Source organism: Anarhichas minor, unplaced genomic scaffold, assembly GCF_050575085.1.
Source record: "Anarhichas minor isolate MPS153535 unplaced genomic scaffold, ASM5057508v1 ptg000024l, whole genome shotgun sequence".
NCBI classification, from domain to species: domain Eukaryota; kingdom Metazoa; phylum Chordata; class Actinopteri; order Perciformes; family Anarhichadidae; genus Anarhichas; species Anarhichas minor.
In genome coordinates this window covers 5,229,968-5,247,742 of record NW_027466470.1, presented here as the reverse complement: position 1 = coordinate 5,247,742, position 17,775 = coordinate 5,229,968, and the positions used below count along the sequence as shown (strand labels likewise).

At 39.8% G+C, this 17,775-nt stretch overlaps 1 protein-coding gene across 1 annotated transcript; it reads left to right on the top strand.

Annotated features, from left to right (window-relative positions):
- Positions 1–1,101: 1,101 nt before the first annotated feature.
- pcmtd1 (protein-L-isoaspartate (D-aspartate) O-methyltransferase domain containing 1) lies at positions 1,102–14,986 on the top strand. The gene is made up of 6 exons (XM_076097223.1): positions 1,102–1,343; positions 6,952–7,425; positions 7,873–7,975; positions 8,964–9,135; positions 11,912–12,035; positions 12,375–14,986. Exons 2-6 carry the CDS (start codon positions 7,119–7,121, stop codon positions 12,746–12,748), a joined length of 1,080 nt encoding a protein of 359 aa, XP_075953338.1. The 5' UTR covers positions 1,102–1,343; positions 6,952–7,118; the 3' UTR covers positions 12,749–14,986.
- Positions 14,987–17,775: the final 2,789 nt, after the last annotated feature.

The following is a 17,775-nucleotide window of genomic DNA, read 5'->3' as shown; positions in this document are numbered from 1 at the left end:
TTTGTGACTCCAATATCTCTGTTACTGTTTTATTGCAATAAAAAAAAAAAAGACATTTAATTTTCTTGAAGTGACTGCATGTCTTCCTCTTAGAACAAGTCATCTATAGTATTATCAAAGGACGAGGTGAAGCGAGGTTTCCCATCGTTTATTCCCACACAGGCCAGTGAAACCAGCTGCAGGCTAAATTTAAACGTTTCCTTTAGGGAGCTGTGAGGTTACGAGGTGGGTGAAACTTTCCAGGAACCTTCAGATGTTGAACTCCCTTGTTAAAAGGAAATGGTAATGAACAGGCTTATCATGGGGATGTATCATTCCTGACCTATATTTCTTACTCTGTATGCTTTTAGTCAACCTTTATCTGCTGACAGATAGATACGGTCCTATAAGAGTCGCTTGTTGCAGCAGCACAAGGACAGATTTAATACAGATAGAGAGTAAATAGTAAGAGGTATTTCAAAATAAAATACAATAGAAGTAGAAAATATAAAACTATACAAGAGCACTTAAAGACAAAATGTGACAAAAAAGTAACAATGGTGTGGTGTAAATAATAGCAGAAGAGTCAATATGGTATAATGCAAGTAAAACCAGATTAATTCATTGTATAGTATAGCATAAATCATATAAATCAGTCCAACAGAGATAACTTAAATACCTGAAAGAAGAGCCTGTCTTAAGAGGAAAACAACATAAAGTGCACCAAGTATCGCCCGATTATTCTTTCTCTGTAATGGATGTACTTTTTTGTAGTGCAGTACACAACAACAACAACAACAATAATAACAATCAATTCACCATAACAATTGGCTACACCTAACTCGACAAACCTACATAAAAAAGCACATTAACACAAAAAGAGACATGTATATTGTACAAACAAGGTAGAACTTTCATGCTTTCACTGCCTGATTGATCGATTAATCAAAGCAATGGCTGCAATTGTATCTGTAGTAAAAACGATTAGACTTGTGAACCCAAATAAAAACATCCCCCTACAACGTGCATGTAAACAGAAGGCTACAGATTAAATAGATATGTAGATAAAATAGATATGAGCAACAGTGCCTCCCTCTATCGACAACATTTAAACCACGTGACCTATGTTTACATCCTCTCAGCTGTGTCTGTCTTCTCCTTCATTTCGACACAACGGCTCTTCGTTACCAACTTACTTCTCCCTTCTTCGCTCGGACCAGCTGACGTTAAGCTGATAGATAACACAGCTGACCGGCAGTTAGCCTCGAAATAAAAGACATTTGAAGAAAGGAGGGCTGCTAAAACGTCTGAAAGTCGCTGACCGTCGCATTGCTCAGAGCATCCAGTTGGTGCGACACGGAATTGTGAGTATTTTCTTTGTTATGTATTTTTAAGATAACTGCCGTGTGTTGGTGTGTGTGTGTGTGCGTGTGAGTGTGTGTGTCAGTTATCCGGGTTGTTTTGCTGGCTGCATAATAATCGTGTTAGCTTTGTTAAACTCTCGAGTCGCTGTGCAGGATCAACCCGAGAGCTTACCTAACCCGCTTTGTCTCTGTTCTGGTGATGGCGCACTCAGGCCCACGACAGCTAACGTTAGCCAGGTCCACACTGCGTGGACTTTAACACGAGACATCAACTGAAACACCTCGATTTAAACTCGCTGTTTCACGTGCAAGCGTCGCCAACTGGCGTCGGTTTCTTTTTGTTTGTTGTTGTCGTCTTTTATTTTTTACTTTTTTCTGTCAAGCGGAAGAAGCTCGGAGAAATCAACGTTTGTTTTTGTGGGATTTTTTTTTTTTTCACACGCGCGCGCACGCATGCACAGCAGTTACTAAAATGCAACAAACAAAACCGGTTTAGCTAGTCGCTGCTAAAAGATTGAGGTTAATCTCATTGCAGAGAGAGAGAGAGAGAGACTGCGTTTATGGTCGACAAGTGGGAACAAAAGCTGGATGAACGCACAACAACAACACTGTGTTTTAGTGTTTGTCCGCTCGTGCACTCGTGGGACTCTGCTTTCTCACATACGTGGGGTTTGTTTTGGTGCAGGATTTATTTTTTATTTTTTTAGAAACAGCCGCGATTAATAACGCTCGAAAGCGTTTTCATGAAAATCGCTGTTCTTGTTGTTGTTGTTGTTGCTCCATCGTCACACGCAGTGCGAAGAAAGCGTCCGGAGCAGCCGATTGGCTGTCGGGCCGCCGTCTGTGTGGCAACTGCAGCACGTGACCAGGCAGCGAGCTGATTGGCTGAACCAGGTGTCAGTCGTGGGGACTACAGGAACGTCTGTAAATACCGAGTGGGCAAGAAAATACTAAAACATCTGTATGATGTGAGGCAGCGTGCCTGCTGTAAGTCAAAGTCTGAAGGTTCGTGATTGACAGGTGTGTTCAGCGATATCATAAACACATTACAAATAATATACAAACTACCACAGCTGAATAAACGACTACTGTACTGGTACAACTATACTGATTAGGGTCAGTATTGATTAGTATTCCCAGTATTTTCTGGTTTGGTCTTTAAACTGTATGAAAAAAAGTTAACAATGCCGATCACAGTTGACTAAATTCCAAGGAAATATATATATTTTGTCCTCAACTGTACAAAACCTACAGATAGTCAATTAACTGTCAAATAGCGCCATCTTTAAAAAGTGGCGATGGATTCCTTACTTTTAGTTTATTGCAGATGTCTCCTGTTAACTTATAATTGATTTAAAGCTCCTAAAAGACCAAATGTATGACTTTTACACATTGACGTTCAGCACCTACTGATTGTATTGTCTGGACACTAGATGGCACTCATCTAGGGACTTGCAGACACCGTGGCATCTGGATTGATAACAAGTTGACCTCTTAAGTCCATATCAATAGAAACCTTCACTAAAGTTAGGTTTTTATGTTCCTTTAAGAAAAAGGTTCCTTTTGCTGCCAAGAAAACTTCTATCCATGCATCTTCTGAGAGAACTGGATGTAGTCTACATCATGGTGCCTTGCGTTTTTTAACTTTTGTCCCAGTTTATACTCTTATGTAAAAACTATTTCCTTGCAGAAGAGATATCTTATCTCAATTTGGACCTCTCTGACCCTCTTTTAAATAAAGGATGAATAAAATACGACAAAGAAAAGCAGCGTATCCTCTCAACTGAAAAGCTGAATCTATTATTTCTAAATTTTCCACATGACGGCAAATCCTACAGAGTAGAGCTGCAGCAAACAACCATCAGATAATCTACTGGTCACCTTCTTGAGTCGTGGTTTTCATCTAAAGTCGTTGGCCTTGCTGGACGCCCTGTGATGACATCATTTTCATCACACATCAGAAAAAAAGATAAAATGTAAACAATGCAAAACGCAGGTTACAGGTTGATGTAGGTACCACAAATTGGTGAAAAGACGTTCATTACGTTCATCCCCAAAACTGCATTGACCTCTTGTGAATATGCAGCGTCAATATGAGCAACATTGAGAGGAGAATAAGTGAAACAGCTGGAGTTCTGCTAAATATGTTTCACACCCGGCCGCATGCAGTCGGCTCCTGTTAGCCGGGCACAGCAGATGCCTCTACTGTCAAATCCTGTGGTCGTTTGTGAGTAATTAACTCAGAGTCCAGTGGTTGAGTGAATAAAGATGGATGCTAATACACCTCACATTCAGTCTGATCTCTACCACTCTCTGCCTGGGGATGGAGTCGGAGGAACGGCCATATTGTGACCTTAATCAAAAGCACCAATCCACTGCTGAGCACAAACATCTTTCAGGTTTTCATGGCAGTCTAATATTCCAGTCTGAGGACGGCACTAAAGGAAGGGGGTCATTATGGAGAGTGACTCATTACACTCTGGGACATGTTGTGGAAATGAAAGTCTTGATCCGATACCGACTCTAACATCGCCCCAAAACTTTATAACAGGCGAGGAAGACATACTGCTGTAATGGCTAAAATGCTGGTCTTTATATAACGCATTAAAAATAACGAACACAGGATTGAAACGGTTTGTCAGAACGTGGATCAATGCTGCCTTTTAGTAGAGGAAAAATGACCTATGGTCATGGGGGTCAAAAAAACATTATATTAAAACATAAACTTTCAACAGTGACTGTCTGCCCTTTCAGAATATGTAATCAGACATTATGTGTAAGACGTCTCCCCGGGGGTTCACCCTGGAGGAGGGGTCAGCAGGTCATTAACATTCAAAAGGAAGTAATTGAGGACTATGAACATATTCAGCAAACATCACCATATTCAGATTTTGAGGTATATTATGTAAAATTGGACATTTCAGTGCTAGAAAAAAAAACGTCATTCGGTGACCAAGATCGCCATGATTTATCTTCTGCGGGCCATGGTCTGCAGATTTAATGGGATTTGGATCATTAGTTTTTTCGGGTCATGAAATCAAATATTTGACCTGCTGGTGGCACTGGATGAGGACTCAGCATGGCTTAGAATTAGTACAGCGTTCACAAAAGGTAATATTTATTACAGGAGTGTTCTGAATTACAATACAATGTGCAGGTGCTTTTCATCTCGGCGAGGAGAGAAACACAACACGGTTCTTTGCACAGAGGAATACTCCGGCTTCAAAAACATTCAATTCAGGCGCCTTTTGTAGCGAAACAAACAAGCACTTCTACCAAATTTGCATTTGTAAAGCACATTTGCTCACAGGTTGTATTAATAATATGTTCAACATTGCAGGGAAAATTGTCGCTGCATTTATTTTCCATACAGACATACCTCATTAATTACACCGTCTCAAGTCTTTTATCCAGTTTCTTATCCGTCACTGTGAACCCAACACGCGCACATTGTTTCTGCAGGGAATACGAGACAAAGCGCTGTAATGTAAAGTCATCAGCAGGATTCGTATATCAACGGGTAGTTATGAAAAAATGTATTATTATTTATACATTTAAGCACAAATGACAAATTTGCCTTCGTTACATCACAAATGCAAACGTGAGACTTGTGAGTGTAGATTTATTGACACGCGTATGATTATTTTCTACTCATGAGAATCATACCGCTGTTGCATTTTGCCACAGACATCCTCTTCTTTGCTGCAAAACGAGTTGCTAAAATGTCTGAGTATACAGTGTAAATGCATGTAACCACGAGCACTATCAGCTTTCCTCTCGCCGTCTGCCGATCAGCAAGTGTGTACATGTCTCTGTGCGGCCTAGCGGGTCCGTCGGTGTTTCATTACAGCACTAGTGTTGATCTCGTGTTACCGGAGGATCCGTTGCATGTTTCGTCATCCTGCAGGGTTCAGCGAATCGTGGATCACAGCAGCTCAGTCATGACCTCACCTGACATGGAGTCAGCGCACTTTATACGCGCACTTTATACACACACACACACACACACACACACACACACACACACACACACACACACACACACACACACACACACACACACACACACACACACACACACACACACACACACACACACACACACACACACACACACACACACACACACACACACACACACACACACACACACACCAGGGTTCAACCCGGGACATCCAGTGTGTGTTTACCAGTGGTTTCCTTTTTACACAGATTATTTTTCTTTCTTTATTTAATGGAAAGAACTAGCTTCACTATAGCAACACATGTTATCACGTAGCTGCTGCCTTTTGATTAGTCTTCTTTTTAAAAAGGAGTGGGTGAAAGAGGACTCCTGTTTCAAGACTGGAGATAATCAGTGAGACTGTACAGCAGTGCTCAAAAGCAATTTGCTTGTACAATACCTCCCCTGACCCATTTTCCTGGATTTTCTTTCAAATGCAGGCTACTCAAAAGGACTATGCATTACAGAGAGGAGAGAGGGGAACTAGGATAATAAAAAGAAAACTACACTGCTGTGCAATCAGTGTTGGTAAGCGAATCAATGATTCTTCTTGCCCGCGAGAAGGAGCCAATGGAAAATTACCTTACCGGGCCTCCCGCTACAAAGTCACCTCTGAATTTAATCTTTATTAGCTGAGTCAGATGTGGAGATGCTGAGGAGGCAGAGAGGGAATTCAAGTCTTGTCTCCCTGGGCTCCACCCTTCCACTCTGTGCCAGTCGTGGTGGTACTTAAGTCATCAAAGCATCTGTAAAATGTTTGAAAAGCAGCATGTGGTAGTAGTTCACTCTTTATTTATACGATGTTGTACTTAATAGTATTACATAGTAAAGCCGGTAGCTCAGGACTCACAATGTAGTGTTCAGATCAAGCGGAGATCAGTTTTCATTGACCCAGTGAACTTTTGACATTTGACTAATCAATTAAACTAATCGTTTCAGCTCTAAAATAAAAATAAAAACATTCTCTACAGTACACTACACTGTGCACGCAGGATATAGCATGACTAACATAGCTTCTCCACCACCGATCCTCTGTAATGTATTTGCAGGAAAATCCCGGCTGTAACAAATTACATTGACGACGGCTCTGTTCCATAAAGCCGTGCTAGTGAGCCAGCAAAATGTCTGCTGTGGGAAAAAAAGGCCTTTAAACATTGAAGAGTAAACAACTTGTATAAGGGAAGTGTGTGTTTGGAGGTTAATCTCAGGAGGCAATGATGTGCAAAATAATAATCTGAAGGCTCCTTATTAAAAGCCACACATTTTATTATCCAATTAAAATGCCTTAATGTTGTATTATTGGATTGTTTTTTTTAAACATGACCTTTTGGTGGTTATGTGGTTTGCAGTTAATATTCAAATAGATATAGCTTTCATATTTCATCGCGTCTTTAAAGTGAATTTATTTGGAAATCCACTGATGTGTAATAATTCTTTCATTCTTCAGTCTGTCGCTTTCAGTCGTTAACTTTTCAGCAGAAAAACAAGCACAATCGTGGGAAAAGATTCATAAATCTTTACTTTCATCAGCATCTTAAATCTGCACAGATGCTGTGTTCCCCAGCGGGCGTGTTGCCATAACGTGTTTATGTAATATTTTCTCAGGTCACTCGCTGCCGTGGACATGACCGGAGTCTGAACCGACGCTCGAGCAGTCACAGCGGCGGCAGCAGCGTTCAGGTCAGACGTTCTTCCCCCATGCCACACTGAGGAGGAATCGCTCACCCGGAGTACGAGTTTCGGCCCCTTCTGTTTTCTCTTCTCTTTTCGTCATGGGGGGAGCCGTGAGCGCTGGGGAGGACAATGACGACCTCATTGATAATCTCAAGGAGGCCCAGTACATTCGCACGGAGAAAGTTGAGCAGGCCTTTCGGGCCATAGACCGCGGTGACTACTATCTGGACGGCTACCGGGACAGTGCCTACAAAGACTTGGCGTGGAAGCATGGCAACATACACCTGTCTGCTCCGTGTATATACTCGGAGGTGATGGAGGCCCTCAAACTGCAGCCTGGACTTTCTTTCCTCAATCTGGGCAGTGGGACTGGCTACCTGAGCACAATGGTTGGCCTCATCATAGGTAAGCATAGTGTGCCCAGCTGTGCGGGAGGTGCTCGGATATCAAATCTAGGTTCAACAAATGTACTACAAAAGTACACTGTGTGCCTGCAAATCAGTGCATCAGTGATAATAGGACTGCAATTTTCAGTTTTGGTTACTTAAAGACAAAAAAGAAATTGTAAAAGATCAGTTTCCTAAAGCCAAAAGGCACAATCTACAAATTGCTTGTATAAAAGCCAATATTCAGTTGATCACATAAGACAAAGATAATCAGCAGATTTGGTATTTTTGCAAGAAAATTACCTTGTTACTTCCGTCACTATTCGATTATCACAAGATGTGCAGATTACTGTAATGTGTCCATCAATGAAAAGCAGTTAACCGTTTCAGCTCTACATGAAGTCACAATAGGTATTGATTGTTTTTTAAGAACATATTGTTCCTGTTGTGTTTTTTTTCTCTTAAGGACCATTTGGTGTGAACCATGGAGTTGAGCTCCATAAGGACGTGGTTGAATATGCCAGAGAGAAACTGGATGATTTCATAAAGAATAGTGACAGCTTTGATAAGTAAGTTCTTGCTTTTAATAGGAACATTTCAATTTGGCAAAAACGCCAATTTCATTTCTTGCCGAGAGTTAGAAGAAAAGATTGATTCCACTCTCAAATATTTTGGTAAATTCTTCTGGTTCTAAAGAGTGAAGCCAATGTGGAAGTGACTTAAACTTGCATTCTTTCTACTGGCCAGCAGGGGGCGACTCCTCTGGTTGCAAAAATAAGTCAGATTGTATAGAAGTCTATGAGAAAATGACTACTCCTCACTTGATTTATTACCTCAGTAAACAGTTTATGGTCTCAATCTTTAAGTCTTCTTTAATACAGCATGATGTTCATACGTTCATACTCGATAAAGCAGGGGTATATTTTAGGGTGTGGCTACCTTGTGATTGACAGGTTGCTACCACTGTGTTGTCCAGTCTGGATGTCTGCGTTTCCATCTTTAACTCTTTCATAGAATGTTTTTAGTTCATGGAAGTGGATTTTAACATTTTGGTCGCCTGAGAATGTCTTGTTCAGTGAAGATGGTGAGGGCCAAAAACCAAGATTGCAACAGACAAAAAGCCGAACATAAAACTTTAAAACGGCAGCTGGTTAGCCTAGCTTAGCATAAAGGGTTGAAAACAAGAGGAAGCAGTTGGCCTCACAAAATCTGTCTCCTAGCACTTCTAATGCTCACTGTTATTTAGTTTATTCCGTGTAAAAACAGCTATTTTAACATGTTAATTAGTGTGTTTTAGATTATCATCTTATTTATTTTAATAAAAACAGTGTGTGTTGAAACTAGTAGCAGTTTTACCTGCCAGTTCTGCTCTTGTGGACTATAAGACTGTCTTGCAAATTAACTCCATTTAAATCTCTCTTCCTCTATTCATCTAATCTGCATGATTCTGTTGCAGCTCACAAATGTGATGAGCCTGAAAGAAAGAGAGAAAAAAAGCACTTTTCCTTTGTTATTTTCTGTATTTCATCCACTATACTTGTCATTATTTTTTCACAGGTTTGAGTTCTGTGAACCTGTCTTTGTGGTGGGGAATTGCCTTGAAATCTCAACAGACAGTCACCAATACGATCGCATCTACTGCGGCGCAGGAGTGCAGAAAGACCATGAAAATTACATGAAAGTACTGCTCAAAATTGGAGGCATTCTGGTGATGCCTATAGAAGATCAGGTAAGTGCTCCAAGCCTCCTGAATGATACAGAAGCAACACATAATGGTTGCTATTCAAAATGCTAACACATGAGGGAAAACAGGTAAAATAGCTTTGACCTACAAGACTGGTTATGCAACTTTCACATTCATCATTGAGCCGCGACTGCCCCTGGACTTGAGCAGCCGTGTAAGGAGCACACAAAAAAAATGGATGTTTGAGTGTGGACAGAGTGTGGGGGCGTGTAAGAGTGCATTGGTGGAGAATATAGTTAGACTCTTTTATTCCAGTAAGGAGGGTAAAATTTATGACAGATTCAAGGATTTTGGGCAACGCTTGACTAAGATTAGATATAGTGACCCAAGGTTTTACGCTGTCAGTTATTTAAGACTTGAGTGTACTACGGCCTGAGTTCAGAGAATGCAGTATACTCACAAGAAATCAATCAGATGTTATGTTGCGTTTTTAAAGAAGGTACAAGGCTTTAGTAAGAACCAAAACAGCCGGTACAGGCTTATGAATCATGATGGGGAAAATAATTATCATTTTGATCAGACATTTTTGTAAGTACTACAAACCATACCCGCTCAGACCATGTCCACACTAATGCGAATCATTTAAAAAACTAAAATCTGCCGCCCTCCCACCTCCAACAAAAGAACAAAAATGACCCTCCAGAGTGGACAGCTATGAAACATGAAGCATGAGAAGAACTGAGCGTTTTGCAAATGCTGCCAAACTGTATGATTGAGTATCTTTAAAGACACGGCGGGGTGATAATGGGACGAAGCAACAAGCCATTGTTTTTTCCTTGTACGTTACAGTTAAATATAATGGATCGCATTATACAGAGGGCGGTCTCAAACATACTCTTCGTTAATGTTTATGTCGGTAGGCGCTCTCATAAGCATAAAGGGATCTCAATGCATACACTCAGGAATTACCGTTTGCCAATAGTGGTAATTCAGATTGTGAATGATTACGGGTCATAAATGACCCAAGGCTCAGTACAGTGGGTACGGAAAGTATTCAGACCCCTTTAAATTTTTCACTCTTTGTTTCATTGCATCCATTTGCTAAAATCAAAAAAGTTCATTTTATTTCTCATTAATGTACACTCAGCACCCCATCTTGACAGAAAAAACACAAATGTAGAAATTTTTGCAAATTTATTAAAAAAGAAACTGAAATATCACATGGTCATAAGTATTCAGACCCTTTGCTGTGACACTCATATTTTACTCGCATGCTGTCCATTTCTTCTGATCCTCCTTGAGATGGTTCTACTCCTTCATTGGAGTCCAGCTGTGTTTGAACTTTGAACTTTGATTTTAGCAAATGGCTGCAATGAAACAAATTTAAAGGGGTCTGAATACTTTCCGTACCCACTGTATGTGTACACACACATTTCCATTGCTCTGAATGTATACAGAAATGGACAGAATGATTAGGATCAAGGACTACACAGCTGGATAAATACGGTTAACAACAGACAGGACTAATGTGCACACAATAGGCTGCACGCCTCCTCCTGCGCAGTGATGGGGTTGGCGGGTGTAGTTTGGTAGAAATAAAATAGTCCCGACATGAAACTGCTCAAAACAAGATCTGTGGATTATCGGGTCATCCCTTCTGGAAGGAGACGCTGCTGTTGAGTTTTTTTTTTTTTTTTTAAATGTGGTTTTTTTTGCGCTTTGAACACCAGAAGCAGAGTACCATCTAGCCCCATTATATTGGTGAGAGAGGGAAGAATTCTCTACAGGCTTTATTGAGAGAAATAATAAGTAGTCCCAGAGACCTGCACTCTGACAGTGAGCAGTATTGTGTTGGATGAAGTGCATTAAAAATAGCTATGAATGAATGAATACATTTGCTTCCAGGGCATCTTCAGTATCTGCTGGTATTAATAGAGTACACCTCCCACTAAGATGTACTCCCTTATTACCATGATGCATGATGACTGTCAATACTGTCGACTAGTAATTACTTGTCATGAACTGAGCCAACTTCTCCCACCACCAGACATTTTGATAGCATGTCTGATAGATGTGTGCGATATGATGATGTAACCCAATTTATATTATAACTGCAACAATGAGCCAAATGATTACTCATTCATGAACAAAATTAAATTGGCTACTCTTTTGATAACTGAATAATTGCTTATTTTTCAAGCAAAAATGACAAACATTTGGCGTCTCGGATGTCGGTGCTTAAAACTAACTCACCATCTTTGAGCTTTTAGACGGTTGGTCTGATAGAAACAAGACATTTGAAGATGTCACCGTAGGCTTTGGGAAATGTGAAGTTTTATGGATCAAACAATGCATCAATTTAATTGAGAACATCATTTTGCAGATTAATTGATTTGAAAGTGTGATCGGTCTTTAAGCCCATTGGCAGTAATGTGCTCACGCACAAAGCAAGTGTGTTAATGTTTCATGCACCCATTTCTTACAGCAGCATGTATGCAAATGGTAAAGGGGCTCATTTCTCCTCCGGGGGCAAAGTTTATCTTTGGTTACACAGTGTTTATGTACATCTGCCAACCATAATGAACACGTGCAATTTGGAGTAAGATCATTAGATGTGTGAATGTTGTTTAATAAGCAAACACTGTATTTAATAGCAAACGTGTATCTGTAGAGAATTAAACAGAGAGACATGTCCCCATAAGGATATTCTCTCTATATATATTTTTTTTTTTTTTGAAGAAACTGTGCTTCTTGCTCCCTAGTGTCACACAGCATTTCATATTTTATAAGTGTTAAGCTCAGGTTTTGCCTCTTTATGAAGCTGACCCAGATAACCAGGACTGGCCAGTGCACATGGGACAGCAAAAACATCTTGGCGGTGTCCTTTGCCCCCTTGATCCAGCAGAGCATAGCTGATGGAGAGAAGCCCGACGCTGTCCAGCTGCGTAAGTTCTCCAGCCTCACAAAAAAAACAACAACCTTGTGTTTTATTATGCCTAACTGGTCTTGAAGTGTAAAGCGGGCAATATTTCAGTCAGACAGTGCATTGAAAGTGATGTGACGAGACCGACAGCAATGCTTTCTTTGACATATGAAGCTCGCCCTGCAGCTGCTCCGTTCAGCCAGTAGATCCTTTTCCTTGAAATACTGAGACACAGTTCTCTCTTTGATTGCCTCTCTTGTTGATGCCGGCCTAGTTGAAGGACTGGTGCAGTTGTGTGGACTATTCTTATTTTTTTTGTGGCGCACTGCCCTGAAGGACTGTCATCTCTGTTTGTCCTCAGCCCCGGTGACTGTCCGCAGCCTTCAGGATCTGTCTCGGATCTACATTCGCCGCACTCTGAGAAACCTGGCCAACGAGGACAGTCAGGGGAAGGACATCGTGCAAAGAGTTCCCCAGAAGCGCAAACGGCGGCGCTGCCGGCGGCGACGCATCAACACCTACGTTTTCGTGGGCAATCAGCTGATCCCCCAGATGGTGGAGAGCGAGGAGGAGGAGCACGCCGAGGAAGAACACAAGGAAGTGGAGGAGGAGGAAGAACGAGACATTGGCGACATTGAAATCCTCAAGCAAGTGAACGTGTTGAGAGACCAAATAATGTCTCTACCGCTGCCCGAGTCCCTGAAAGCATATCTGCTGTATTACAGAGAGAAATGACTGATTAACTAATCTCCACTCTTAATGGGTGCAGCGCCTGCTGAGATGCTTTTCTTCACCCTTTTCAGTACTGATGTAGCATTATTTCCATTAAATCGTAATGGCAAAACTGTAATGGAAAGAGACGTCATAGATAGTGGATAATAATATGATTATCACGAATTGTATGAATTTATATATCCCAAAATAAAAAGTAAACTAAATGGACAGTTTGAGAAACCCATTTTGAGATTCAGATTTTATCACAATGTCAGGATTTCTGCAGAAATGTGCAGATTAAAAATTGTATATGAAAAAAAAAAAAAAAAAGTTCTTATTATATTTGTCAGAATATAATCGTGCTGAGATGAAGACTTTCATCGCAGCTTTTATATAAGCTTTAACTTACCGTCAGGGTCTGGTGATTAACTGGTCACCAGAAAAGGAAGCAAAAGACACTGAAAGTCAAATAAGGCCACACCCTCCACCTTGTTGAGTTTCTTGCATAATCACCAACAGGGCACTTTGTGTCGTTACTCTTGAGATTTTGTGTCCGGTCAACGTGTTTTGTACCTTCCTGTTACAAGAGATCATGGAGAGACTTTATTGATTCATCATTTTTTCTACAGGGCACCTTTTGATGTAACTTTTTTCTACAGGGTGCTCGTGTTTCCTCACTTTGCATATGAATAGCCGGCATCCTACTTGATATGATACGGTGTTGTAGGACCCTCTCCTCTCCATGGTTTCCCCATCCTTGATGCAAATAGTGTAATTAATTACATCAGAGGTTTGGAATAATGATACAACTGATGACCGGTGTTCAGTGGTGGTTCACATTTTTAGCTTTGTTTTTTTAGAGGGGACTGATGATAGTCAATAATGCATGAATTTACTGTAAATGTGTTGGGTGTTCCTGACTTCACATCTTATGATTGGTCACTGGAGATGATGTCCCAAGTGATCAAGACTGGAAATGTTTTGATAAAAAGGAAAAAAACCAATAGGATTTAAAGAATATGAATCAAGTAGATGGCCTTTAAACAAATCTCAAATTCTGTATTTTGGAGCCTTTTGTATCCTGAACTGTAGAAGTGTCCTACGAAGCACCTTAGTCTGCAGTCCTCGAGTGAAAGAAAACGTTTTTATTGCAGACTGGACTTGTTGTGATGTAAATCCTGTTTAATCAAAGTACAATTTGCTTGCAGAACTTCCCTGATAGTGGTGCCAACGTACCCCCATCACATGAGGACTTCTGTGAGTTTCCCAGCACAGCAAATTTACCCAAACAAAAGTATATTTCTACAAAAAACATTCCGCGGTGGAAAGACAAAAGGAAAAAAAAAAATAAAACCGCACATCACTGATAGATGTCACACCTTTTCTTCATGCTTTACGGTCACAGACTTTGGAGATTTCACTCATCTTACTTTGAATGCATCGTTTAGTATTCCAAAATCTGAGTTGAATGTTGTTGATATTAATTCTGTTCAATATAAAAGTGATATATATGTATTGTTATCATAGGATTCTGCATACAGTTTAATTTGGTTTGTTGTAGCGCCCTTTTGCTGTGGTGTATCTTTGACACTGGGAACTCTGTAGATCAAAACTCCACTGCTGTCTGTTAAATAGATCAACTATAGTCGTGCTTATGGTATTCATTTTCTGGTGTAATGAAAAATATTTTGTTTAAAAAAAAACGGGAGTGATTATTCTATTAGTAGTTTGTGTGTGAAGAGGTAATTATTATTTTCTGTAAGGTTTTTTTTTTTACATTCATGGAAAAGCTTTGCAAGTAAGCAATAATGGAATAATTTCTCATCTTATAATTACCAATAACATCATAGCCCCATTTGATTTGCGTAGTATCCATTCAAATCCTCATGACCAATTACTGGTATGCAACAGTTTGTATACCATTATCTAAAACATAATTGCTAATCAGAGAGCACATTGAGTATTGAAAGCAGGGGACCTACACCCTCGACTCTCAGGTCACGCCTTGCACCAAAGTTAATAGGACTGCTGTGATCCCGTTTAATGTGGACGAGATTTGACTACAAAGATGGCGCCCGGTAAAGACCAAATTATAACCAATTCTCTGCTTTTATATGAAGTTGATTTGTTAAGAGCCGAAACAGTTGTGTCACTGGTTATCGGGCCCAGGTTGATTTCTCATAGTGCGTGCAGTTCATTTGGAAAATGTGTCGTTTCTCCGTAAATGTTTGGCACAAAAATAAAAAGGTCCCAATCACATTATGACTCTTCTAATCATTGTAACTGCTCTTTATGCGTCTCGTTTGTTAGACGTACGTTCTTTTTCCCCGAGAGTGCCAACCTGAATCCTTGGAAAGCTTGTGATAATGTTTTGTTTGCTTTTGTCACTGCTACTATTCATTGATTAACACAGAAAAGGTTTCCATCTCTCCTCACACTACGGCTTTTCTGACAGATTTATGGATGTCCTGCAACAACCAAAGACAAGTAAACAGGCACATAAAACCTAAAGCTGCATGCATTACAGATTTATAGTGTAATGTACTTGATGCTTTACACAACTCGACTACCTTTCACGGCCGGAAACAGAGGTAAAGTGTTGTTTTTTTAAACGGAACCTATGCTGTACATAGACGGAAAAAATGTAATTCCATTTGCTAGAATATGAAAAGCTTGTGTTGATCCATCTAAAAGAAGATTTAATGACAGGCAGTGGCAGTGTAGTGTTGAATAAACTACAATTACTTCTGTTGTTACTTGATGCAGTGCAAGACCATTAAACAGGCTCTTGACTTGAAAGAAAACCCCAGAGTTACAAATCTGTAGTAGAAATATCACTTTGACATCAAGTTAATATACGGGTTGTATAAAAAAATACAGCTAAAATACAGTAAAAATCTGCTTTTGAACCTTTAATTAATAGAAAAATATTTTATGTAAAGAGGTACTCAAAATGTAAACAGCAGAGATATATCTTGATTTTAATCTCTAGAAAACTCCACAAGTGTTGGATACTCTTATAAAGCGTAGCATTTGTAATAAGATGCAAGTTTCATGCTAAAGAAAGTGCAGGATAAGATCACCCTGAGGACATCTTCAGGGTGTTTTTTTATTCTTTGTGTGAACATTTTACTAAATGTATAAATTACCTGATAGTCAAGAATGGAAAGAGTTCTAGAATATTTTACACAAGGACAAGATTTTGTACTTTAAATGAGACATTTTACTCAGGTTGGCCTAAAAGTCAGTTAATATTTATTCTGAGTAAATGTTACTGTGTTACATTTCATAACAAAGACTGGAGGGAGGGAGTTTAAAGAGAAAATATGATGATGATGCTATATTTGCATTTAAAAATAAAGTACATTTACATGTCTACTAAGCTACACATCAAACCAGAGCCCCTCTGACCAAACCAAACATATATTCCTTTACAGATGACACTTCCACACAACTGATGAGCAGAAAAGAGGACAAAGCTCAAACACAAATGACCAACCACAAATAAAAATGGACACCACGGCGGGTGCAACAACAATATTCAGCCAAATGACTTGTTAGAATCAGCAGCAGACCAGACATTGTTGACTGTTCTACTCTTAGAAAGTTACAACCATCACGAGTGTGTTCATGTACTCACCTGTCGGATGACTCTCTGTGAGCCTCGAGCGTGCACCAGGAAGTTCTCCACAACTTGTCTGCTCCTTCATTCTCAATGCAGAATAAAACCAGTCCACTCAGTCCATCTGTCCCAGCATAACCAGTCCACTCAGTCCACCTGTCCCAGCATAACCAGTCCAATTAGCTTCTCTGTCCCACTGAGGTCCTCAAAGTTTTCAAACATTTTGGCTGAATGAGGCTCTGCAGATATTTTGTTACTGTTATTGTCACAAACAGCAGAAAGTCCTCACACAACTCACTGAAGGTAAAAGTTAATTAGTATATTTAGAAATCACTGCTGGAGGGAACATTTTTTTTCTGCATTAAGCAATTAGCCAGACAAACGACGTGCACCTGTTGGTGACGCAACACATGGGTGCGTTTGATTCTGGTCGCTTAACGTGCTCACCGGGTGGTGCATGAAACCAACGACTAATTGAGGCAGATGCAACCTTTTTTTTTTTTTTTAGAACTATGCCAAGATACATTAATGCTCACCATAACCCATAATGATGTAATTGACACACACGGAGCTTCAAGCAGACAGGTGAACAGCACAGAGGCACCTGGAGTTTAAGACAGACAGGTGAACAAAACAAACACACCTGGAGCTTCTTCTCTGCTGTAGCTGCTGATTCGTCTTTTGTTCCATTCTGAGGTTATCAGGATTTTTTCGTGTGATTTTTGGTTTTACATTGTAACAGACTTGACTTTCTCAGGAAACCCCCTAAATTGTATTTAACTACACTTCTTTTTGATACAATTATGGACCATGTCCTTAAATATCATCACTGAAATATCTATTTGAGTAAATTAAGTTATATTTTAAGTATGTTGATATTGAGTACAAAGTGTATTTCAATAGAATTAACAATTCAATGGTGTCTCAAAAGGGCAGTCAATTGCACCTAAGTGTAGTCAAGTATATATTTCTAAGTTGTACTGCTTACATGTCATTCAAATGAATAGTTCGAAACGTTGAGCTTATTCCATCTCCAGTTAGACCACTTCTCAAGAGAGTATCAATCTTCATATCTAACTCTGAGTAAGACACCGAATTAGGGTAATTTTCAAAATGTCAATTTCTTTGAGTGCAGTCTAGTATATCTCAAGCTGTACTCCTGACAAGAAAATAGCAGCATTTAAGAACTGAAAGCATAGCTCCATTTTGAGTACAATCAAATTAAGTTTTCACAAATGAACAATTGAAAAACACCTAAAATTGTGATTTCAGCTCTCTTCATGTTATGTGAACTGAACTTCACGTGTTAAATCAGTGAAAACCCCATACATGAAGAATAAAACCCGCCACAAGTGAGCCATGTTATAAAAGGTCTTATTTATTAATTTATCACACAGAATATTTGTTAATAAAACATCTGCAAAAA